This window comes from Delphinapterus leucas, chromosome 15 (genome assembly GCF_059928025.1).
Source record: "Delphinapterus leucas isolate spDelLeu-1000000601 "Yukka" chromosome 15, BTC_Dleu_Yukka2, whole genome shotgun sequence".
In the NCBI taxonomy this organism is placed as follows: Eukaryota; Metazoa; Chordata; class Mammalia; order Artiodactyla; family Monodontidae; genus Delphinapterus; species Delphinapterus leucas.
Window position 1 is genome coordinate 15,516,853 of NC_143143.1, and position 24,376 is coordinate 15,541,228.

The following is a 24,376-nucleotide window of genomic DNA, read 5'->3' on the forward strand; positions in this document are numbered from 1 at the left end:
TTCAGCGCTCTCACTGCCACGGCCTGACTTCCGTCTCTGGCCAGAGAACGGAAATCTTGCTTCAAGTCGCTGCAGGCCGAAGCCACCCAAGATCACCCATACCCAGTCAGTCACTCGTATGTCATCCCCCACAAACATTTAATATACCCTGTCCTCTACCCAAACCCACCCACAGTGTCCAGGGTCTTCCCCCTCCACCCCAGCTTAGACCCCTTCCCGAGTCAGTCTTTTTTTTTTTAATAAATTTATTTACTTACTTACTTTATTTATGGCTGCGTTGGGTCTTCGTTGCTGCGCGCGGGTTTTCTCTAATTGCATTGAGCGGGGACTACTCTTCGTTGCGGTGCGCGGGTTACTCATTGCGGTGCTTCTCTTCTTGTAGAGCACGGGCTCTAGGCGCGGGCTTCAGTAGTTGTGGTTTGCGGACTCTAGAGCGCAGGCTCAGTAGTTGTGGCTCATGGGCTGTAGAGTGCGGGCACAGCAGTTGTGGCGCACGGGCTTAGTTGCTCTGCGGCACATGGGATCTTCCCGGACCAGGGCTCGAGCCCGTGTCTCCTGCATTGGCAGGTGGATTCTTAACCACTGCACCACCAGGGAAGTCCCCCGAGTCGGTTTTGTCCCCTTTCCCATTACAGGAGTTCCCTGCCCTCCAGCCTAGGCCCTGAAGTCCTGGCTCAGAGGTCCAGACACCTAGTCTTATGGAAGGTAGGTGGACAAGTGGGGCTCTGTATTTCTAAAGCTTGAAGCCAACACACTTTCCCAATTGCCCAGATTCATACACTCACAGAGGAGGCTCCTGACCCCCAACCCAGGCACATGGGCCTCCTTTCCCTGAACCTAGGTCACCTGCGCCCTCCTTCTGAGGACGATTCACCTGGACCACCCTTCCCCATCTTTGCCTTGTTAACAGCTTTTCATAATCCCTTTAGGTCTCAGTTCTAAAGGCACCTCCTTGAGGAGCCCTTCTTGATTCCAGCCTAGGTCAGGCTCCTGTAAGTGGCTCCCAGAGCCCGCATTCTTCTTTCTCCATCACAGTTCGTAGCTTGAAATTATTCCGTAATTGTTTGTGTCATTATATGATTCAAGTCTGTCACCCCAAGTTCACCATGAGCTCAGGGAAGGCAGGGACAGTGTCCACTTTGTCTCCTGTGCCTGGAACATATTAGGCGCTCAGTAAGTATTTGTGGAATGATTAGCACCACCAGACACGCTCACCACACCTCACCACGAAGATGAGGCTGCAGGCTCCACAGAAGGACCTGAAGAGGCCCCAGCCCGGGGGCAGACCTGGCTGTCCCGGGCTCAGATGCCAGGCCTCAGGCGGAACGGAGGGAGAAGCAGCTATGGCCCCCACAGTAACACAGGCCGGGCCGGGCCCTGGGGGCATAACTGGTCATGGAGACCTGAAAGACCTGGGACCGAGAGCCGCTGGGTCAGGAATCCAGCCATCCGGGTTTCCAGCCCTGCCTGGGGCTGCTCAGCCCAAACCCCCCACCCCCCTCGCCACACACACACACACACACACACACACACACACACACACACACAGTGTCTAGGGATCTGAGAGGACTCAGGACTCAACCCAATCCCCCCACCCCCCTCGCGCACACACACACACACACACACACACACACACACACACACACACACACACACACACACTAGGGGTCTGAGAGGACTCAGGACTTTGGCAACAAGAGAGGCTGGCTGAGCTGATCAGGGAGGGCGGGACCAGGGGAGGGGCCGGCAGGTAGGTGCCCTTTCCCAGGAGCTGCCACTTCGGAAGGAAGATCTACTGTGTACCCAGGCCGGGCTGGAGACTCGTCCTCACTGCCGGCTGCGGAGACCCTGGCGTTTACTCTGTGCCCGCTGCCTGCCTTCGAAGCCGCCTTGGACACCTGCTCCCGCTTCCCTCTGGTTCTGACACCTGGATCTTGCCTTTGAACCCCAGCCTGAGGTCCCTTCCTTTGGGTGCCTGGTGTCTTCCCAGGGCCCCTGGTCCTGGGTCATGGCCCAGAGGGCAGGCCTGGGGCCTAGGTGGCTGGAGGCTCTGGCCACTCTGATTTTGCTTGGATTATTCCGGAATGAGATGGGTGAGCGTGTGGGGGTGGGGAGTGTGGAGCACGGGGGGGAGGGGGGGAGGGGGCGGCCGGCAGTGCACCGGGGCCGAGGGTATAACCCTTTTCTGGGGCACATCCCTTATTCTGGGCTCAAGAACCCCCAGCTTCAGCCTCCCTGGCTCTTGGCCTCTCCCCTCAGCTTTGGCTTCCTGTGGGGGGGGGCAGCCCTCTGGAGAAGCAGGAGGTAAGGGGGCGTCTGGGCACTTGAGACTTCCCCGCTTACCCCTCCCTCTTTCTCTTTCCCTCCAGGAGCCGTTGGGGCTGAAGGTGAGGCTCGCCGGGGAAGTGGGGGGAGGGGAAGGGGAGGGGGAGGGGCCACGGGTTCAGATTTCCCTGGGGCGTTTGAGTGCCTGACCCTCTCTGCAAGGCCGTCTCTTTCACTCCTGTTGTCTTATTTAGGTCCCCCAATAGCTCTGGGAGGCGAGGATTACAGCCCTCGTTCTTTGGATTAAGAAATTGAGGGGCAGAGAAGTAACTTGCCCGACGGCACACAGCCAGTAAGTGGCAGAACTGGGATTTAAACCCAGGTCTGACTCCAAACGTGGGTTGTTTTGAGGGAACAAACCAAGGATCCGTCTCCTTGGCAATCCCGGCTTCACCATGTACTGGCTGTGTCTCGAATGCCAGTTCCCTCACCTCTGAAATGAAGTTGAGGGAGTTCCCTTGGGGTCCACTGGTTGGGACTCCGCACTTTCACTGCCGAGGGCCCCCGGGTTGGGGAACTAGGATCCCACAGGCCGTGCGGTGCGGCAAAAATAAAATAAAATGAAGTTGATTCTGGGAATTCCTGGTGGTCCAGTGGTTCAGACTCTGTGCTTCCAATGCAGGGAGCACGGGTTCGATCCCTGGTCACGGAACTAAGGTCCCGCATGCCATACAGTGCGGCCAAAAACAAAAGATTTTTTTAAAAAATGAAGTTGATTCTGTCTGTCTCCTGGGGCTGCAATGAAGAGTCTGGAAGATTAAGGAAGTGAAAGCCCCTTTGGGGCCTGGCATTGCTTGAACTGCTGGTCTCTATTGTCCTTTTTACAAGGAGAGGGGGAGGAGCCTCACTGGGTGGTTTTCCCTGCTTCTGAGCAGGTGACTTTGTGAAGGGCACTTGGGTCCTGCTCCAAACAGCGGCCTATGCGGGGGTGGGGCTGTCCTGGAAACTAGACATTCACACCCTGGGAGCCCGGCTGTTCCATTCGTTTGTTCAACACACATCCACGACTCCATCCGTGTGCCCAGCCCTGTGCTGGGTGCTGGGGACATAGGGATCTGCCCTCGTCCCTGCCCCTAGGGAACGCCCAGGTTGGCTGGTTGAAGCAGACACCGTCATAATGCGGAACAGCCACGTCTGGGAAGCACGGACCTCGGGAACTCCGAAGCGTCGCCTCACTCAGCCAGCAGGGTCAGGGCAGGCTACAGAGGGACCGAGAATTTGAACCATCTCCATAGGCAAATAGCAGTTTGCCGAGCGAAGTAGGGATGAGGAAGGGTATTCTAGGCAGAGGGACCTGAATAAGCCAAGGTCTGGAGGTGAACAAGTGTGTGGCCCGCTGTGACAGGGTGTCCAGAGGGACGGCTGTGCCATGGAAGGTCTGGAGTCTCTCGTAAAGGCAGTGCGGGCCAGGGAAGGATTTAAGCGGGGGTATGACCTGGCCAGATTTGTAAGGAGTGGAGCAGATGGAAGGCAGGAAGGCCGGTGAAGACAGAAGCTGGATGAGACCTTAATTAGGCACTGGGTCGAGGGTAGCGGGGGCGGGCAGAACTGACCGTGACTGGTGAGCCATGGGATGGGGACACAGGGTGGCTGGTTTCTGTGAACTCACTCCCGAAGCTCCAAACCACACCTCCTGGGCTATGTCGGGAGTGGCAGGGTCGAGGATGTGGTTTGGGGGACCCTGAGGACCTGACCCCCTCCCTTCCTTTCCTCCCTGGGCAGCCTCCTGCGGCGTGGTCCCCCAAGCACGTATCACAGGTGGTAGCGATTCAGCCCACGGCCAGTGGCCCTGGCAGGTCAGCATCAGCTACAAGGGCGCCCACGCGTGTGGCGGCTCTCTCCTGTCTGAGCAGTGGGTGCTGTCGGCTGCTCACTGCTTCCCAAGGTACCAGCTGGGTAGGGGGCAGGGCGGGGAAGTCAAAAGTGGGCTGGAGGTCAAAGTTCAAGGATCAGTGTGGGTCAGAGGTTGGAGGTTCTTGGGTTGTATCTAGGGATATCAATAAAGTCTGTACGGATCCGTCAGGAGTGAAGGCCAGAGGTCACAGGTCACAGGATAAAACTAGGATGCAGAGTGGACTCTGAAAGGTCAGGAACTGAGGTTGGATGCCACAAGGCAACAGGGATCCCGGTCTCTCGGGTCCCAGCCTTCGCCCCTCTGCCTGCAGGGAGCACCGCACAGAGGACTACGAGGTAAAGCTGGGGGCCCACAAGCTGAACTACTACAGCTCTGACACCGAGGTCCGCACGGTGGTGCAGGTCATTTCCCACCCCAGCTACCTCCAGGAGGGCTCCATGGGTGACATCGCGCTCCTCCAGCTCAACCGCTGTGTCACCTTCTCTCGCTACATCCGGCCCATCTGCCTCCCCACAGCCAACGCCTCCTTCCCCAATGGTCTCCAGTGCACTGTCACGGGATGGGGCCACGTGGCCCCCTCAGGTGAGGGTGAGGTGGGCGCTGATGTCTAGGGGCACGGAGGGAGCCGACGCAGGGTAGGAGGCCCTGGGTAAGCATCTTTTGCCCCCACAGTGAGCCTCCAGGCCCCCAAGACGCTGCAGCAACTTGAGGTGCCACTGATCAGTCGCGAGACCTGTAACTGCCTGTACAATATCAACGCCAAGCCCGAGGAGCCCCACTTTATCCAGCAGGACATGGTGTGTGCTGGCTATGTGAAAGGGGGCAAGGACGCCTGCCAGGTACACGCGGGGGGTCCAGGGAAAAGATGAGACAGGCGTGTCTTGGGAGATGAGGGCTCAATGGGGCTGGCACAGATGGTTGGAGGCCTGGGGGCTGGTCCTGACAGCTGCTGTGTGGATTTTCTCCTCAGGGTGACTCTGGGGGCCCACTCTCCTGCCCAGTGGGGGGCCGCTGGTACCTGGCAGGCATCGTAAGCTGGGGTGATGCCTGTGGGGCCCCCAACAGGCCCGGTGTGTATACTCTGACCTCCAGCTATGCCTCCTGGATTCACCACAAAGTGGCAGAGCTCCAGCCTCAGGTGGTGCCCCAGATCCAGGAGTCCCAGCCTGATGGCAACCTCTGCAGCAACTACGGGGCCTTCAACCCTGCCCCAGCCCCAGGCTTGGTGGGACCCCTCCTTCTGCTGCCACTAGGCCTGACCCTGGGCCTCCTCCGCCCACAGCACGACCACTGAGCTACTCACCCTGGGAGCTGACTTGCTTCCGGGACCTCCACATCACACCCAAGGGCACACGCCTGCTCCCAGGATGCCTGACTTTGAGCCACTCCTTCCTCCCAGGACCCTGTGGGAGTTCAAAGCACCATCCTGACCTTTGAGCCCACTCTTCTGGGTTGCTCTTTGGGACTGTAACCTCCACCACAGGAGTTTACTGCCTAGGAGTCTACTGGCTAGAAACTCTGATCACGTCCATCTGCTGTCCACAAGCCTATTGGTTGGGCTCCTATGGAGCCCCCAAGGACCCTCGGCTATGAAAGTGGGCCCCGGCTCCCCACCTGTTTCTAGAAGATGCCCAGATGCCTGCTGCTGAAAGGCTGGCTGTAGCACCTCACCTGCTCTGCCTGATGAGCCCCATCATTTCACCCTCTCACTGTTTTCTGGGCTGGGGCTGCCTCTGGGCAGCATGCTTTCAAGGACAGAAAAGGCCCCACTCTTGCCTCACTGGCTGCCACGCCCCCCTGAGCCCCGACTCCTGGACTCCGGAGGACTGAGCCCCCACCGGAACTGGGCCCCGACTTGCACCTGGTGTGTGGGGTTAGACGGAGCGAGATGGAGTAAAATGTTCTGAGCACAACTGGCCGTGTGCATGTGACGTGAAATGACGCCCATCCGCTCTGGGCCTCTCCCTCCCACCTCCAAAGTCCAGAGCCACTGGCAGAACTTACTTTATTAAAAAAATGACGAAACAGGTCTGTACATATTTACAGGCTGGGGTGCAAGGAGGCACGGGTCCAGCAGCAGGGGCACAGGCACAGGACACTCACTTCTTGGAGAGTTTGACTTGCTTGTGCTTGGGGGGTGCCCACTTGAGGCAGACAGAGTCCACTGTGGGGAGAAGAGGCATGAGAGGCAAGACTGGGCCTCTGGGCCTGGCCGCTCGCAGTGGCTGCTCTGCCCTGGGCCCAGACCAGGTTTCACCTCGAGGTGAGAACAGGGGCAGACTGGGTCCTGGGGAGGGGGCTGCCCCAGGCTTCGGTCCTGGGAGCTGGTCAGACTGGTTGGGGATCCGATGACAGCAAAACAGAGGCCTTGGCTCACAGCAGTCCTTACATCTACCCTCCGCACACACACACACACACACACACACACACACACACACACGCGCGCGCACGCCCTGGGCAGACTCCACCCACCTGTTATGGGTGGTTTCTTATACTGGGCACTTTTGAGGTGTTCTTCCACAAGCTTGGGCGTGACGCAGATCACATGCTGGCCCTTCCAGTACTTGACCATGTTGAGGGACTGGAGGGTGCTGATGATGTCATTCTGGGTGATGCTCGTCATCTGGCTGCAGAAAGGGATTAGAGCAGATGCTGGGGAGAGCGCCCTTGTGGGATTTGGCTGGGACAGCAAAACGGGACAAGGAGACAGTTTGACAGCATCACGGCCAATCTTAGGAGAGTCCTTCCCTCTTGAGGGTTCCAGGTGCCTCCCTTACCTAAGGTCCTTGATGGACAGTGTGCCCCGGAAGTCTCGCAGGATCTCCAGAAGGACCCAGGACCAGTAGCTGCGGTAGCTGAGCTTGCCCAGGTCAGACAGTGGCTTCTCAGGGGAGCCTACTGTGCTCTCCAGCTTGGACAGCTCATAACCTGGCAACAGTGGAAATGAGGAAACTGAGGACCCACCCTGCCCTGGCACCCCTCACCACAGCTGCCTTTCCTGGACAGGCCGGGAACCACTCACTGAAAGCAATGAGGAACTTTCCATAGCCACGGCGCTGGTAGGGGGGCAGGGTCAGGATGCAGGCCACGTTGTTCCCATCTGGTGACTCCTTTTCCTGTAGGGGTGGGTGGTCAGGACCTTTGCGGAGGCTCAGCCCCTGCTTCAGGTTCATTCTCCCCCTCTCCCTCAACCCGGGCTTCCCAACCCAGCACCTTCGAGAAATAGCCGACGATGTGGGCTCCCTGCCTGTCCACCTCGGTCAAAATGTAAAAGACGAATGGCTCCACGTCGAAGTACAATGTCTTGTGGTCCAGGAAAAGCTTGGCCAGCAGACACAGGTTCTGACAGTAAATCTGAGGGGTCGCGAGGTGGAAGCAGGCTCAGGGAGCAGGCGTAACTCCTCCGCCTCGCCCCATGGAGGCCTGGGCAGGAGCTGCCACCCTGCCCTGCAAGTGCCAGGCTCCAGACAGCAGCCAGTGCCAGCACGGTGAGAAGTGGGATCCTCACCAGAACAGTCATGTTTAGAATTGGAAGGAGTCTTAGAGTCACGTTCTGATGGATGGGGAAACTGAAAATCAGAGAGCTATGAGCACTCAAGGAGGTAACGGCAGAGCTGGACCCATCACGGCTACCGCTTCTGAGCGCTGAAGAGGAGCTCAATCTTCACAGACACGAACTCTTCTGTTTCAGGTCAGGAAACAAGCTCAGAGGAGACAGTGGCTCGCTCAAGGTCCCATGGCTGGTGAGCACTAGGGCAGGATTCAACCTGCTATATGAGTTCTGACTGTTCACAGCTGTGTCCTCAGCACCTAGCTCAAGGCTAAGCGTGAAGCTGGGAGCTTGGTAAATGTCTGCTGAATGGACGACCCTCGAGCCTGACTGCAGCCTGAGCTGTCTGCCCATTCAGCCACACCGGAACAGAGACCAATGCCAGGAGGGCCAGTGGGACCTGGAGGTTGGCTTCATGGCAGAGATCAAGGACACCTTTTACACCCACCCTCGTTGGATTCAACAATTGTGTGAACCCAGCGCTGCTAGACCCATTTTGCTTAGGAGGCAACGGAGGCTCTGGCGGGTGGCAGAGGGGGGTGCTTGCCTGAGGACCCAAAGCTGGAGAAGGCAGAACTGGGAAGAACACCCAGGTCTCCTGCTGGGGCCCCTCCTGCCGCCCTCAGCCCCATTCATGCTCAGGAGGGCAGAGCAGGGGGCTCTGGTGGGGCTAAGATTTCACAAGCTACTTATCATAAGGCTGACAGAGGCCCATGGTTACTAAACCCTGTTCGATGCCAGGGACTGTGCTAAGTACTTGACTTCGCTGTCTCATTTACTCCACTAACAAGCCTGTTAGTTAACTATTAGCATGACTCCTGTCTTAAAGATGAGGAAACAGGAACAAAGGACCTTAAGTAACTTGTCCAAGGTCAGCTAGGAAGTGACGGGGCGATTTGAAGCCAGGAGCCACTCAGAAGCCAGGCCTCTGCGTCTTACACTCCACTGGACTTCCCCAGGAGACCTTCCCAGACTGACCAGGCAAGGGTCAAGTTCTCAACACAGCAAAGCAGGCCCCAAAGGCCCCACCCTGCCGCAATGCCGCAATGAAGTCCTTCAGGAACAAGGAACTTAGCGGTCTGGGCCACAGAGCTCTCCCAGCAGGAAACCTCACACACAGCAGTTCACACCCAGGAAAAACAAACACCTTTTCTTCAGGCAGAAAGAGAAAGCAGTTTTTAAGAACAGCCTGAGGCAAGACAGTCTCCACTCTGGGTTCCAAAATCGCCTGAACCTAAGCCCCCCCAAGCTACCCCATCAGAAGGCAAGTCCTCAGGGAGAGAAGGGAAACCCAGAACTCGAGGCTGGCACCACAGGGCCACGAGTTGACTATGCACCAACCACAGGCCGAGTGCCAGGCTGAGCACCAGCCCGCAGTCCTCTTCGCACACTGAGGCCGGCCTGTACCCTTTGGCGCCGGTGAGATCGTGAGATCGTCGGGAGGTGCCCAGCGTGTCCCCCCACCTGTCACAGCGCCTCCCCCCGGGGCTCACCTTGTGGTCTTTGCCGTCCACCTCGTACACAGAGATGTTGCTCTTGCGGTAGATCTCCTTCCCCGGGGGCTGCCGCCACTGGCACTGGCCCTGGGGGTGGGGACGGGCAGGGGGAGGCACAGGCATGAGGCCCCAAGGCTCCCCGCTAGGTGCCCCATCCCGCCCTGTATGGCCTGCAGCAGGCCTCTGCTTCTCTCCACCTGGAGACCCCAGGCCCCACCCTTTACCTACATCGAGTAATACTCCCAACCATCTGAGGAGACGGGTGCTATTCTACCGATGGAGAAACCGAGGCACAGTAACCGGCTCAAACATCACACAGCGAGACGGTTTTAAGTCCAGCTCAGCCTGGCTCTGGAGGACTCTGGAGGGCCGGCACCCATGACAAGGGCATTTCCCAAACCACATACATTTGCCTCAGTGTCTCTACCCTGTGGGAAACATGCCACTGCCCTGCCCCAGCAGGTCCTGCATGTGGATTAAAGCTTCCTGTCTGTCCGCACCTCATGGTCCCACAGCTCGGAGCTGTGCTTACTTCCTCTTTTCCACAGGGGAACCTGGCTCTGGACTGGCCTTGATAAACATGTGCTGAGGGCAAGGGACCCCAGAAGGTCCCCATTCCACAGAAGAGGAAACTGGGGTCTGGGGAGGGTCAGCAAGTTGGCCAGGGTCACTCCAGCAAAGGCAGAGTCAGGCCTGGAATCCAGGTCTCTCCAGCCGGGGCAGCTTTTCCTTGGACTCAACTGCTCTGGACCTTGCCTAGTGCCGCTGCCTCAGCTGGCCCTCAGCCTCTATGCCCACCACCGCACTCACCAGGCCCGGCCCGGCCCAGCCTCACCAAGTGGAAGCGGTAGCTCTTTTCGTATTTCATGTACTTGAGGCAGTACTCGCAGAGCCAGAGCTTGGGCTGTTTCCCATAGTCTTCAGGGAACGGGGAGAAGTACCAGGCGTCGATTTCGTAGTTCCCGATGTGGATCTTGTCCACGTACTTCACCTTGGTGATCTGTGGGCGAGGTGGGAGTGAAGGGCAGGGGGTGGCTCGGTCGGGGCAAGGGATGCTGTAGGGAAGGGGTGCCCCCAGTTAGGACCCACTCCCCTACTTACCGCCTCATGTTCCTTCTCCAAGGCTGCTGTTGTGGGGTCCATCTCTGCATAGGTCTGAGTGAGAAAGAGCAGTGGACACAGGTGAACAGAAGTGGAGGTCACGCCACGCCTCCCATCCCAGAACCCAGCACTTCCCGCCTATCTAGCAAACCTGTTTCACCTGGTTTCGGAGCTGACTGGTCCAAGTTCCTCTCCCATCTGCCCACCCACCCATACATCCCAGACACTCCTGATGCCCAAGTTTGGACCTTTTGCCTGATGAACAGGGCTAGGATCAGGAGGCCTGGTTCCAGTTCTTAGGCTGGTAAGAGCTTCAGCTGTACAACGCGGTCAATCCAGCTCTGCCACAGTTGTTGTGAGACAGATGACATAATGGGCCTGGTCTTCCGCTTCCACAGCAGGAACTGGTGCGGACACTCCGGTGTGCCTGGACCTCTTTCCTGCCCATGGGACTGCTCCCGGAGGCCCCTCCCACAGGCACATCAGGCTCTAGGTGTCCAGAAAGGAACTCAACCTTTCCTCCCTGCAAACCTGGTCATCCTCCTGGGTTCCCCATCTCACGAGGAGCATCACCTTCAGTCCAACTACCCCAGACCAATAAGAGGCCAGCTCTCAAGACTCCTCCTCCTCTCTCAGCCTGGCATCCGAATAATGGCCACGTCCTGTTAGCGCTACCTCCTCGTCATCTCTGGAACCGGTTCCTCTGTCCCACACCAAATAGCCACTGCCACCGTCTCAGGTCTGGATAGTTGACGAGGCCTCTGTAAATTCCCAGCCCCCAGTCTCAGCCCCCTCAGATCTGCTCTGCTATCAACACTCCTGTTGCTGGCCTCCATGCTTTTGCACATGCAGTTCCTTCCACCCTGAATGTCCTTCCCTCTCCTACAGCTGCCAGAAAATGCTTACTCAGCCTGGCACCGAGCACGAGCCAGGCAAGTACATGATGAGGCAGAGCTTGGCGAGTGATCACGTGTAATTGTTTCTGCTGTGCTCTCCCTGTCCTTCAAGGCCCAGCACCCTGGGAAGGTGTGGTCAACAATCCTCCAGGAGGCCTGACTGCATTCTTCCGATGCAGAATACATCCGTTCCCAAGTCAGGAATTCAGTGGTCAACAACAGTACCCTCCGACTCCCCCTTCTTGGTTTCCCCCATTTTCCAAGTCTTTGGAAGGCAGGGACTACAAGTCAGGTGGCACTCACAGCCCATCTTGTTCCTAGGCCAGATGCTGAAGGAGGAACCAAGTCCAGCCTGACAGTGGACGCAGTTAGGCCTATGACCTACACCAGAGTAGATGGTAGCCTTGCCCTGTAGTTCAGAAGGGAGAAGGAGCCAGTCTTTTACCCGGAACCCCTTCCACAAAGCACTTTGCCTGGATGGCCTCATTTAACCCTTTTGGCAACGCTGAGATACAATGTTCTTACTTCTGCTTTACAGAGAAGTAAACAGGCAGGGAGAGGCGAGGTCACTGGCCCTTGGGGACTAGCCAGCTGCCATTTATTCCAAGTACTAAGCACTTACGTCGTAGGCATTACTCAGAACAAGCCTGAGATGGGAATCCTCACTCTCTCCACTGCACGGAAGAGGAAACTGAGGCACAGAGAGGTAAGCTCACAGAACTGGCACCCAGGACAGCTGGGCATGGGCCCCTCGCCTGTCCAACTCCACACCTAACCCCTGCAAAGATGAGGGAAGGATGATTTTCCTCCTCACGTGCCTCTTTAAAACACATTTCCCAACTCATACAACACAATCCTCTGTAAATGCATTAAAGAATTACAAAAACACTACTTTCCGTAAATGCTGCAGTTTATTTAGAATTAAACATTAATTAGGCTCTGGAGAACCTTGCTGATCGTTAACTCGCTGTTGCTCGTTCTTTGATTTTAGCCCCACTGGCCCACTGTCAACCACCCCGCTGCCTGCCAGCTTACAGGTGCATCTTTGCGACTTAATGCGCTAGTGCAACCCGGCTGGGGAGCTGAGAAAACCTGAGATCTGAGCTGTCCGGTAAAGTAGTCACTAGCCACAAGTGGCCACCTAAATTTAAGTTCATTACATTCAGATAAAATTTAACTCTTGGGACTTCCCTCGTGGTCCAGTGGTAAAGAATCCGCCTTTCAATACAGGGGACATGGGTTCGATCCCTGGTCAGGGAACTAAGATCCCACATGCCGTGCAGCGCGGCCAAAAAAAAAAAATCTTTTAATAAAATTAAAAAATTTAGTTCCTACTCACACGAAACCCATTTCAAGTGCTCAAGAGCCACACGTGGGTAGTGGCTACTGTTTCGGACAGCACAGAGGCAGAACATTTCCATTTATCACAGGACGTTCATTTGGACCGTGCTGCCTTAGATGGTGAGAGATCTTTTTTTTTGGCCACGCCACATGGCTTGCAGGATCTTACTTCCTGACCAGGGATTGAACCCGGGTGATGACAGTGAAAGTGCCGAGTCCTAACCATTGGACCGCCAGGGAATTCCCAGTGAGAGATCTTTCTAATTCAGGTATTTCAAATTTTTTTTATCACAGCACTGTAAACCAACTGACAAGTTTGTGTATATACATATATATATTTGTATGTGAGACAGAAGCTTCTTAAAACAATACTTACCTTTAATAAAGTGCAATGCACTATGGTACTTTCTACCTTGTCCTAGTTCTTCCTTTTTTTTTTTTTTTGAAATTTACATGGTCACAACCCACTGAACTAATTTGGCAATCTACTAACAGCCCCACAGTTTGCAAACCATTGCTGCTAAGCCCAGGACGAGCACTCAGAAGGATGGACTGGCACTGGTTGAAAATAATGAACATCTGGGCGTCTTGAGAGCTCCATAAATCCTCCTCTTGTGTGCACAGCCCATCTCACAAATCCAGAAACTAAGATTCAGAGTGGGAGGATAGAAACCCCCCAGGGCAGGCTAGCTTCGTGAAAAGAACCCAAGTTTTGGAATAAAGTGGCAGGAATTTCTGGCATGTTTCAAAGAGCTTGTGCCCCAAAGTAGGACAATCTAGTTGGCCAATCTAATTCCTAACTGGATTCCTAAAACTACCTGTACCTCCCTTGTAAACTGGGGATATAATGCTTACCTCACAGAGTTGCTGTGAAACTTCAGTGAGATCATATACTGAAATACTTAGCCTAATACTGTGGTTCACAAGCCTATAAATGTTTGCCATTATAACTCTAATCTCAACCCACCCTTTTATTAGCTGTGTGATCTTGGGCATGTTACTTAACCTCTCTCAGCCTGCTTCCTGTTTTCCTCAGTAAAAACTAATTATCCCCGTGGTGTTGAGTTGTTTAGGGAGGATCTGATGAGCCTATATAGGCACAACACTCAGCACAATGCTTGGTAATAGCAAGTGCCCCAAATCACTCATTCTCTTCCTCCCCTTTGGACTCCAGGTCCATCTGTCAATGTGGCACAGCCAAGAGCAGGCACGAAAGGTGCAAGAGGCCTGAGTTCCAGTCCCAGCTGTGTCATTTCCTTGCCACGAGACTGTAGCCAAGCTGTCACCCTCTCTGAGCCTCAGTTTTCTCATCTGTGAAGAATACCTGGGAAGAAATAGATAGAGTCCCCTACACACTGTAGGAGCTTAAGAAATGGGAGCTGCTGTGGTTTTGGCACCGGGACCCAAGGGAGTCAGCAGAGGCAGCTGAGCCTCCTGCGGCCCCGGGGAAGGGGAGGGGCCCGGACCTTCTGCACGTGGTTGATCTCGTCATGCTTGCGCTTTTGGTTGCGAGTGATCTTTCGCTCAGGCTGCTCGGCCAGCTCGCTGAGGTACTTCTCTGAGTTCTTCTGCACGGCATCCTTCACTGTCTTGGTCAACGCCAGCCGGTTCTTGTCAACCCATTCGTCCAGTCGCCGGTTAACTGTGAGGATGGGCCATGAGGGTGCTGCCCTTCCGCCCCCGCCCCCCCCAGACCTGGATACCCCAAGTCACTCACAGCCCACATAGTGTACATAGAATTCCTCTCGGCCCTCCTGATCGTTCACTCGAGACTGGATCACTTCAGCAGAATCTGTGAAGGGAAAAGGCTAGGATCACCAGGAAAGAAAACAGGGCTGGAACAACAGTGATCCTTCACACTGAGGAGCAGTTTCCCAGATCCTGTGGCCAATTGTACGCTAACCTCACCTGTTCACCTCTGCCACTCCCTTCAATCACTGTCTGAGGTGGGCCAGATTGAGCTGTTATTCTTATTTTAGAGACGAGGAAACTGAGGCTTACCCAGGGTCACCTATTTGAAAAGTAATAAGAGCAAATACTTAACCGCATTTAAGTCTGGCTCCGAATTCAACGTTTCTTTTACTATACTCAGTCGTTCATTTGTTCAGGGGTCATGAGGGCTAGCTGTGGAATCAGACGGCCCCACTTCCTAGCTATATTTAACTGAACAAGTTATTTTGGCTTTCTGAGCCTCAGCACCTTCATCTGTAAAATAAGGATAACCGTGCCCACCTCAAACGGTGAATTAATGGCTCTAAAACTTTCAATGACAAACAGCCGACCATTCGATAGATGAGGAAGGCAACCACGCACGTCTGGCCCTGTGCTGGGCTGCTGCTGAATACAGTAATGGATCACGAGCAGGCCTGCCCTCCGGAAGCTCCCACTTTGATAGAAGACAGACAGACAGTCAATGACAACATAATGCTACATACACTATAGCTCAGGTATGAAGAAAATGTTGCATTTCTTCATACAGAAAGGGAACATACAGAAGGGAACGACTCAATCTGCCTGAAGGGAGTCAAGAATGGCATCACAAGGGATATGATGCTAAAAGGATGACTGGAGCTAGCCAGCTAAACAAGGAGAAAGGGAAAAAAGGGCATTCCAAGCAGAGGGCACAGGCAGTAAAAGGCATATGGCCTTCAGAGCACACAGTGTGGTCGGGTCTGGCAATGGCCTTTACTAAGGGTGCTGGAAAACACAGAGGTTACAAAAATGAATGCCATTCTAAGGAACTTGGGGTTTATTCTGGAAATGAGGCAAAGCAATAGAAGGGAGGGGAAGCTCGCTTTTGTGTTCTGGTAGGTCCTCTCCGCTGGCGGCTGCAGGGGATGGATGGAAGGGGGGAGTCACAGAGACAAGGGAGACCATTGAGGAAGGAGGTTAACAAGAAAAGGGAATGAAGCCTAAGACTGGGCAAGGAAGTGGACTGGGAGCTCTACACACATTAGGAAGAACTTGGCGAACGCCCAACTCGCAGGGGGTTGTAGGCGTTCGGGCAAGTCCGAAAGTCCGCGTTCTCCTCCCTCAGGCCCCGCCCCCGCCCTTAAACCCCGCCCCCTGGCCCTGGGTCCCGCCCTCACGCCAGGTGCTATCCGGCCGCCGGCACAGGTACGTTTCTCCGATCTCCACGGTGACTTCTGGCTCGCCACGCGCCGGGGTCGGCGGAGAGACGCGGCCCGGGGACGGGGAGGTCCCCTCGACCGCCACATTCTCGCCGGGCCCGGGCTCGCTCTCCCCCGCGACCCCTGAAGTCGCTGCCGCAATCGCCGCAGCTCCTCCCTGCGCCGCCATCGCTGTAGTGGAAGTGACGCCAGAATACAGCGCCGCGCAGGGCCTTTAGCTCCGGGTCAGCGACTCGTGGCGGAGGCCGCGGCCGGCTGGAGGGGGGAGGGGGTCTGTGACGTGGCAGGAGCTCATTGGCTCGTGCGACGGTCTCCGCGGCGCTGGGCCAGATTGACGTGGACTGTGCCGGTTGCCCTGGAGTTGTTTTTCGTTTGGAACTATGGCTGCACCCTAGAGTTGAAGAGAGGAAAAAGGCTTTCCTGATGTGATGCCTCAGCTCGATCTTTTTAAAGGTCCGGGTGCCTGATCAGGGGGCGCTGCCCGCACTTGGCAGAGGCAAAGCAGCCTACCTGGATGCCTGGCTTTGGGGCGATGAACTTGGGATTAGCACCCATCCCCGTGCCGCCCACTTCCGCCTGCCAAATACGGGTCTCCCGTCTGTGAAGACTGAAGAAACTGCCTTCCTTGTTGAGAGTGAGAAAAGGACAGTTAGGGTGGGGGAAGCAGGACGGATGTGTGTCCTAGGACAGCCAATAAATCACTCTCACAGAATCAAGCCTTTGTAAAGAAAGGACCAGGTCCGCTAAACAGAAACTAGCCAAAGGCAGTGGACATAATGGAGAGCATCTGGGGCTTATTGAGTGAGGAATCCTGGGTTCTGCCCCTTCACTGGGGAAGTTGTACAAGTATGTCCATTCCCAGAGTGTCGTTAAAGGTTAAACTGTACAAGCCATATAACTATAAAAAGGTTAAACCATATACTTATCTCTTATGTATATAAAACAAGTGTACTGCACAATACCAGACAGGGTAGGTGCTCAAACATTCCCTTTGGCCTCTTTCTTAATCATCTTTGATTTATAATTTGGTTATTGGGCTTAGAAACAATTCTAAGAGGGATGTAATGCTCAAGCCCTAAGGATGAGGTTATAGATCAGGAAATGTCTAAGTATTTGTGAGGGATGGCAGTGGGAAGTGCTGGTAACTTGGCTTTTGGGGAATGAAGGAGTTTGGGGGGAGCAGTAAATGCCAGTTGTCTGGCAGCATATGAAACAGAAAAAATAAAAATCAGGCAAGAAAAAAAAATTAAAACTGTAGTACCTTTTCCCACTCTCCACCCACCCCTAGAACTATGTAGATGATTCACCCAGATCCCCTAGAATCTTTCTGTTGCTTCTTTGTGCTCATATTTCCTTTGATGGGCTTTCAAAAGCCAGCACCAGAGGCTTGTTTGGCAAACTGCCCCTCAGGCTAATAGAGCTATTTTGCCTCAGAAGAGATGAAAACAGAAGTTCTTAGCCAGCGAGTTTTAAGTACCTCCCCAACCCCATTCAAATAGGGACATTGAACAAATGATTGTCCAGTGGAGAAGCCCATCAATGACTGTGGAGCTTAGCTCTCTTGCCTGGCCTCCTGCCCTTCCCTTTCCCACTTCCCCTACTCCCTTCTGGGAGCACTTTCTCAACAAGTCACTCGGACACAAATCCTCCTTTTAAGATGTGCTTCTAGGGAACCCAACCTGAAACATCCCTTCCTAGCTTAAAACCCTTCCATGGGTCCCTGCTGCCTCCAGGATAAAACCCATGCTTCTTCACTGTAAATTCAAGGTCTTTCACCCTGACTGCCACCTACCTCTCCAGTCTCACCCCCTCTGCCCTGCAGCCAGCAGGATTTTCAGCCTGGCAAGTCACTGTGGTTTCCCACCACCAGAAACAATTCCTGTCTCCCCTCAGTGCCCCACCTCCATCACCAGTTCCACCAAGCAGGCCTTCAGGCCTTCTCCTTCCCTGGCAAGATAGGCAGGCGGTCACCTCACCACCTGCTCCTTGGAGTCCTTTCCTTTTGCCCTCCCTACCAGGACCCTACTGTCCTCTGGGGCCTGTCAGAGCACAATCTGGTGTGTTCCTTTCCTTGGCAACAGCAAGCACAGCTGGCAGACAGTATTTTTAACCTTACTCAGGTTCAGGAATCAGGTGGCTTGGAAAGTTGCCTAGTCTGGTGACCTACACCTCCGCAACCTATGACTGCTGGGAAGGGAAGAGTCAGAACTGAGGCCTAAAGCTGGGCCAACCCGGGCCTTCAATATTGTCTGGGAGCCAGAAACATTTGGTAAATGAAATAAATGAAAGGTCTTTGCACAAACTGCCCAAGTCATCCCCACTCCCGCCAAATGTAACATGCAAGCGACTCGGGGCCAATTCCATTCCTGGTCTGCCAGGCTGTGAGGACAGAGACTGGAACATGAACTAGTTAAACCCGAGGGCCCAGGGGACCTGAATGGGGGCAGAAACAAAGGCTCACCTGCCCTGCCCACACATGGGGCCCAAGAGGGCATTCAAAATGTGAACTTTAATAACAAACAGCAGGTCAGAGTGGGGGTTCCCCAGGAACAAGAATGACGGAGCTGGTGCTGGAGACCCCAAGGGTCCCCACTTCATCCCCTCTAAGGCCTGGAGGCAGGGAAGCAGTGGACCCCATCGAGGAGGAGGGGAGGTGCCTGGCTCCACGTAAGTCCATCTGCTTGGGGCCCTAAGACCCGAGATGCAGCAGTGTGTAGAGCAGGGTGGCACCCTGCTGGGCCCGGAAGGTCCTGCCAGGGTGTGTGGCCTAGCCTGGGCAGGCAAGCAGGCCAAGGGCTGCAGGGTCAGATGCGGAAGCTTTCCTCCCGGCCGTCGATGTGACGGAGCCGCAGGTAGACGTCCGTGCCAATGCCCTGTAGGGACTGCAGCCGAAGGGAACCACCGAGGTACTCCGCGTAGGCCCGCGATGTGGGCAGCCCGAAGCCAAAGCTGGGGGTGGGCAAGGGGACAGAACACGGGCTTCAGAGGCTTGAGTCTCCTGCCCCGCCCCCCCGCCCCTCCATTCTGGCCAGGTGGGGCCTCACCCGTGCATGGGTCCCGACTGGCCGCCACTGTGCAGGTCCAGGTGGCCGAAGAGGGGGCTGATCCGGGGGTCCTGGGTGCTGGCCTCAGCTGTAGTGAAGTGGTAGTCCATAACCCGATCCAGGTCTTTGTGAGCGATTCCCCCGCCCCGGTCTGAAATCCTGGCAGGATGACGACGACAGGGGTTTGGCTCAGCTTTGGTGGGGCTCACTACCTCCCCAAGTAGACAGTGCTAAGTCGGGTTTCCTGTCGCTTCCATGCAGACATGGAATGTGGTCACCTAGACTCTTGGGCCTTTTTTTTTTAAGCTATGTTTCTCCACCCTTACCTCTGCCACTAACTGCTTATACTTCCTCATAGGACTTGACGTTTATTCTCAGCCCAGCACCGCAGACTGTTTATTTCTGACTCTTTTCCCACTCTGGGCCCCTCAGCTGCTGACAAGGACAGGGCCCTGGGGCCCACAGCTGGCCCCAGATCCACTCATGTCCAGCTCATGGCAATCTCAGGACTGGAGAATATCCTGTCCAACCAGAAACTGAATCTCAGACTGGGGCAGGTACTGGCTTGAGAGCATCCAGCAAATCAGAAACAGTGCCCGGAACCCCCATGCATCCCACCCCAACTCCCACCCAGGGCAAACCTGATGACGAGATCGATATCATTGTTGGCGATGGTGATGACCACATCTGGGACATTGTAGGGAGTGTCTAGGTGACTCTCCATTGTGGCTCTGTGCAGGGGGCAAAGATCAGTAGGTGGTGGTGCCCCAGCCTCACCCCAGTTCCTGTCTGCCCCCTTCCAATATATCCAGCAGCCCACCTCATGGCATTCTTGAGCAGCTCGGGCAGGATGTAGTCCAGCGGCATCGGGATGAAGGGAAAACGGGCAGCCACATGTCCATTGATGCGGACTCGGGGGGCATTGCCATACTTGTGTTCACACAGGCGTCTGCGGAAAGGAGCAAGGGTTCAGACCTCCAGTGGTTATCAACTGGAGGTGATTCTGTCCCCACCCTCCCAGGGAAATTTCACAATCTCAATCTCTAGCGACATTTTTGGCTGTCACAGCTGGAGAGTATTACTGGCATCAAGTGAGTAGAAGCCGGGGACTCTTCTGAACATCCTAATAAGCACAGGCCAGCCCCTCACAGAAAAGAATGATCTGGCCCAAAACGTTAACAGTGTCACAGTTGAAAAACCCTGCCCTGGACCATGCCCTGGGCAACGGATCAGACCCAAACCTTCCCTGCCCGAAGCGTCACCCCCTTAGCCGTTCTAGCCTCACCTGGCAAAGTCCACCCACTTTTCGATCATCTTCTTCGGCGAGAGGCGAGTGCAGATGATGCCAACAAAGTCGGGCTGGCAGGAGAGAGAAGGTCAGGGCCAGGGATCACCTGCACCCACACCGTGGCCACCAAAAGCTTGACATTCCCAGGTAGGTCTCAGGTCCCCGTGCCCCACCTTGTCCTCATGTAGCGCCAGATGATGTGTAGCCAACATGCGGATCCCAAGCCTTGAAGTCAACGTCTTGTCTAAGAAGTAGCGGACGAGCTTCTCATCCTGTAAAGAGTAGGGGCTCAGAAACCCTGTGCCTGGGACTTCCCTGGTGGCGCAGTGGTTAAGAATCTTTCTGCTAACGCAGGGGACACGGGTTCGATCCCTGGTCTGGGAAGATCCCACATGCCGTGGAGCAACAAAGCCTGTGCGCCACAGCTACCGAACCTGCACTCTAGAGCCCGCGAGCCACAACTACTGAGCCCATGCACCACAACTACTGAGCCTGCGCACCACAACTACTGAAGCCCGCTCACCTAGAGCCCGTGCTCTGCAACAAGAGAAGCCACCGCAATGAGAAGCCCGTGCACCACAACAAAGAGTAGCCCCAGCTCGCCGCAACTAAAGAAAGCCCGCGTGCAGCAACAAAGACCCAACGCAGCCAAAAATAAATAAACAAAAAATAAAAACAAAAACTGTTAAAAAAAAAAAAAAAGACCCTGTGCCCTTCCCAGGCCCTCCCAACAGGCCTGAGCCCCCACTGCGCTGCCCCTGACCTCTATGTGCTTCCGGCTCTCACGCAGGCCCTCAGCTAAGAGGGTCACCACATCCTTGTGGTCGTCCAACAGCTGTCGCACCAGCTGGCAGTATTGGGCATCATCCGTCTGGTCCTTGATCTGCAGGCCACAGAGTCATGAGCTTGGATGGTCCAGCCCTGACTTCTCAGCCCCTCACCCTGCCCTGGCCCAGCCCTCACCGGAGGGAAGTCTGTCAGCTTCTGGAAGGCACGGATGTACAACTCGTGCTGCAAGGAAGAGGTGTGGGAATTCACAGGGATGCTGTGGGCACCAGGTAGAGAATAGCCACCCATGCCCACCTATGGGGATCGCCATCCACCCCAATTCATTTGGTTCAAACCCCATCATGGCCTTTCAAGCCTCCATGAAGGCTTGGGTCCGAGTCCTCTGTGGCCCTGAAACCTTTTGGCAGGTAAGCCTCTACCACTCTGATTCCGTCTCTCCATTTCCCCCATGGGCGGTGGGCACACTGATCTAAGGTCCTCTCTACTAGGGAAACCGACGCCGCCTTGAGGCCACCTTACCACGTGCAGTATGGTGGGGTTGCAGCCAATGATGAAAGGAAGGCTGCGGAAGCCCTTGATACGATGAGCGATCCTCACTGGCAACTCCTGCTGCAAGTACCGGGCACTTTTCTAGAAGAAAAAGAGGAAGGAAGTTAAGGCCAGGGCCTGAGTGGCTGGGTCAGAGCTCCAGGGACCAAGAGAAAAACAGGGGCAGGAATCTTACCAGAAGGTGACTGCCATCCTGAGAGCGGCCTGAATAGAGCATCATGGTCGGAGTGAGACGGACTGAGGGCTGGAGGGGCAGAGGGCCCTTGAGCACTGAATCTCTGACACCCTGCCCCCATCATATTAGCTCCACCCCTTCCCTGGACACCCACTCCAGCTCTGGACCCAGGCCTCACCGCCCTAGCTGCACACCTTCTCCGCTGCCACATCGATGGCCGACTGGTTGTAAAAGGAGGTGACTGTCTTGGAGCGCTCCCGTGCCATCTCCACGTGGTGGGTATCGGTGGCTGATGTGGAGCGGGCCCGGAGAGACAGTGAGGGCCCCAAGAGAGGCCAGAGTGCTGGCCCGCCCCGGGGTCCGCTCCCCAGCACGGAAGCCAGTATCATCGTTTTGCTCTTTTGTCGAACTGGGCGGCCACTAGGGCTGAGGACCGGATAGATGGAGGCGACCCCAAAATGGGGCAAGAAGGGTGTGGGTGGGCAGGGGCACTTCTCTGACTTCAGGGGCGAGAGCCGGTCGAGGATGCTGACAAGCTCAGCCTCCAGGAGCAGCTCCCATCTATAAAGGCGGAAGAAGGGGGAGTTGTAAGGCTCTGAATCCAGGCGCACTATCTTTCCACGTGAGCACTGGTTAGTCAGATTTGGACAATCTCTGCCCACCCCTTCAACCACTTCCCCAAGCACACACAGGCCGACCCTGGATAACCTTGCTTTCCGGGGCTACTATTCTTCAATCTGATGTTCTGTCTGGTAGTCTGGAGGGAAGAGGATCCTTAGACCCATCCAGCCCGAAAACCTCAACCCCCGCTCCCTCTGATCCCGGGCACCCTCGTTCAGGGGGCGGGGCTGACCCCTAATCCGGCGCCTTCGGACCCCGGCCGGTGTCTGGCCTGCGTACCTGCGGCACACAGTGTTGTGCACCCCAGGGTCGGCTGCGTTGAAGTAGCGGCTCGGGAGTCCCTGTCTGGTTCCCTCCCTCCGCAGGGTCACTTGGTTCGGCCCGGATCTTCCCCATATGGTAGATGCCAGTCCCCCAGCCCCCCAACCCCAGTCCACGCGCGCTCCAGCAATCCAGAGCAAGGGCGGAGGCGGCGGGCGCGCGCTACGAAGCCTTCGCGGCACGGTCTGAGCGGGTAGCTCCACTTACCTCGGGGCCAGAGCCAGGGCCGGGGTCCGAGAGGAACGGCCCAATAGTCCACCGGCCGGGCTGGCCGAGCCGCTCGCGCCCTCTGCCGCCGTGACGTCACGTGGGCTATGGGCGCCCGGTGCCTCCTGGGAGTTGTAGTTTGGAGCGGAGGACTCGCAACTCGAGCCAGCCCATCGTGGCTGTGTCTCTGCTCCCAGGTCCCCAAATAAATAGCACAGCTCTCTCCACAGGGCTCCCGGAGTTATCTGGTCTCTCTGGGCCTCTGTCTTCTGCTCTATAAAATAGGATCTCTGGGAAAGAAATGCGAGAGGGCGAGAAGACCCTTAGATGCAAAGTGCACAGACCAAACCCTACCTGGATTCCTCCCCTGAGGTCCCGTCCTTCTCCCTTCTAGCTCTTGACTCATTTGTGGGAAACCAGACTGCCTGGTTCAACCCCCAGCTCAGCCACTTACCATCTGGGGCAAGTTACTTAAACTACTCAATACTTCAATTCCCGTATTGGTAAAATGAGGTTGTACCAACTTTGGGGTTGTATGGTCACATGAATTTATATATGTAAAGTGCCCAGTATAGTGCCAGGCGTGGAATTAACACTCTACTAGGTATTATTACTATTAATATTATTGCTGCACGACAGGCCATAGGAGACGAGGTGTTGGGCAAGCAATTCAGCAGACCGAGAATATGGCAGACTAAAGTCTCAAAATAACCAACTTATTGGGGTTTGGATGCCAGTTTCTTTTATAGCACAGAGAGGGGGAGGAGATGAGGAAGTAAAGTAAAAAGGCCATAAGTTTTGCAAATATCACCTGGAATGGCCAGCCTCGGGGAGGGGATGTGTTAATTTCTTCTTTCTTATAGCCACCCAAAGGCAGACAGGGTCCAGATGTTTCCCTGAACAAAGGCACTTTGGTTTAACATTCAGGCAGAAGGGCAGGGTTCCCCGAGGCAGGCCATTGTGTGTAGACAGTATCCTTTTAGTGAACAAAAGCAGCAGAAAGCAAAGGTTAAAGTAAAAGAAACAGATGGAACATGTAGTCAGATATGGCTCTTCCCTGTTACATTATCATTACTACTAATTAATGCCAGCAACAAACAGTTTAGGTGACTTTTCTGTGCAAGGAGAGGATTGGTGTTGAATTAAATAAATAGACCCTTCCCTGCCCTGAAGAGGAAGGCAGACAATTTCCGTGTCATCAGTTGTGCTAAGAGCCACACAGGAAGGTCTGGGAAATTGGTATAGGTGCAGTGTGAGTAGGACTGGGCAGGCCTAGGAGCTGGAGTGGGAAGGACATGTCAGGACAGGGAAGAGCCTGGAGCATGTGGAGTCTGGGAGGAGAGGAGCTGAATGAGTGACCAGAGCCAGATTTTGAAGGATGAGTGTGCATTTGTCCTGAAGTAGTAAGAAGCCACTGAAGAGGGCTTCCCTGGTGGCGCGGTGGTTGAGAATCCACCTGCCAATGCAGGGGACACAGGTTCCAGCCCTGGTCCGGGAAGATCCCTCGTGCCGTGGAGCAACTAAGCCCGTGCACCACAACTACTGAGCCTGAGCTCTAGAGCCTGCGAGCCACAACTACTGAGCCCGAGTGCCACAACTACTGAAGCCCGCGATCTACAGCCTGTGCTCCGCAACAAGAGAAGCCACCACAATGAGAAGCCCGCGCACCACAACGAAGAGTAACCCC

The 24,376-nt window shown here is 55.3% G+C and overlaps 3 protein-coding genes across 4 annotated transcripts; 1 reads left to right on the top strand and 2 right to left on the bottom strand.

Moving 5' to 3' along the window:
* The first annotated feature begins 1,993 nt into the window (after positions 1 to 1,993).
* On the top strand, positions 1,994 to 6,460 carry PRSS8 (serine protease 8). The gene is made up of 6 exons (XM_030763682.2): positions 1,994 to 2,093; positions 2,370 to 2,387; positions 4,048 to 4,210; positions 4,491 to 4,762; positions 4,853 to 5,019; positions 5,151 to 6,460. The coding sequence occupies exons 1-6, from the start codon at positions 2,009 to 2,011 to the stop codon at positions 5,472 to 5,474; spliced, it is 1,029 nt and encodes a 342-aa protein (XP_030619542.2). The 5' UTR covers positions 1,994 to 2,008; the 3' UTR covers positions 5,475 to 6,460.
* Positions 6,169 to 15,882, bottom strand: KAT8 (lysine acetyltransferase 8). Its single transcript, XM_022588223.3, has 11 exons — positions 15,654 to 15,882; positions 14,282 to 14,356; positions 14,031 to 14,206; positions 10,328 to 10,381; positions 10,062 to 10,226; positions 9,224 to 9,313; positions 7,394 to 7,534; positions 7,203 to 7,296; positions 6,958 to 7,108; positions 6,653 to 6,807; positions 6,169 to 6,344 (listed from the first exon to the last, which is right to left on the bottom strand). The coding sequence occupies exons 1-11, from the start codon at positions 15,862 to 15,864 to the stop codon at positions 6,280 to 6,282; spliced, it is 1,377 nt and encodes a 458-aa protein (XP_022443931.1). The 5' UTR covers positions 15,865 to 15,882; the 3' UTR covers positions 6,169 to 6,279.
* A 2,290-nt stretch (positions 15,883 to 18,172) lies between these two features.
* BCKDK (branched chain keto acid dehydrogenase kinase) lies at positions 18,173 to 22,815 on the bottom strand. 2 transcript variants are annotated; one of them, XM_022588224.3, is made up of 12 exons: positions 22,690 to 22,815; positions 21,735 to 22,101; positions 21,541 to 21,609; positions 21,336 to 21,446; positions 20,991 to 21,038; positions 20,791 to 20,910; positions 20,201 to 20,299; positions 20,025 to 20,098; positions 19,560 to 19,688; positions 19,381 to 19,470; positions 18,740 to 18,898; positions 18,173 to 18,644 (listed from the first exon to the last, which is right to left on the bottom strand). In XM_022588224.3, exons 2-12 carry the CDS (start codon positions 21,927 to 21,929, stop codon positions 18,500 to 18,502), a joined length of 1,239 nt encoding a protein of 412 aa, XP_022443932.1. In that variant the 5' UTR covers positions 21,930 to 22,101; positions 22,690 to 22,815; the 3' UTR covers positions 18,173 to 18,499. The 2 variants fall into 2 exon arrangements, with proteins under 2 accessions (XP_022443932.1, XP_089751995.1); XM_089895869.1 differs by lacking the exon at positions 21,541 to 21,609.
* Between the last annotated feature and the right edge of the window lie 1,561 nt (positions 22,816 to 24,376).

Excerpts from the sequence above, each read along its gene's own strand:
- PRSS8 (XM_030763682.2), top strand. The coding sequence starts at position 2,009 with ATGGCCCAGAGGGCAGGCCTGGGGCCTAGGTGGCTGGAGGCTCTGGCC. Across the intron at positions 4,763-4,852 it reads GGGCCACGTGGCCCCCTCAG|TGAGCCTCCAGGCCCCCAAG; the intron begins GTGAGGGTGAGG and ends TTGCCCCCACAG. Across the intron at positions 5,020-5,150 it reads GGGGCAAGGACGCCTGCCAG|GGTGACTCTGGGGGCCCACT; the intron begins GTACACGCGGGG and ends TTTTCTCCTCAG.
- KAT8 (XM_022588223.3), bottom strand. The coding sequence starts at position 15,864 with ATGGCGGCGCAGGGAGGAGCTGCGGCGATTGCGGCAGCGACTTCAGGG. Across the intron at positions 7,297-7,393 it reads TCGTCGGCTATTTCTCGAAG|GAAAAGGAGTCACCAGATGG; the intron begins GTGCTGGGTTGG and ends CCACCCCTACAG. Across the intron at positions 7,109-7,202 it reads AAAGTTCCTCATTGCTTTCA|GTTATGAGCTGTCCAAGCTG; the intron begins GTGAGTGGTTCC and ends CACTGTTGCCAG.
- BCKDK (XM_022588224.3), bottom strand. The coding sequence starts at position 21,929 with ATGATACTGGCTTCCGTGCTGGGGAGCGGACCCCGGGGCGGGCCAGCA. Across the intron at positions 20,300-20,790 it reads AGAGCCGGAAGCACATAGAG|GATGAGAAGCTCGTCCGCTA; the intron begins GTCAGGGGCAGC and ends TACTCTTTACAG. Across the intron at positions 18,899-19,380 it reads GATATCGATCTCGTCATCAG|GATTTCAGACCGGGGCGGGG; the intron begins GTTTGCCCTGGG and ends TCATCCTGCCAG.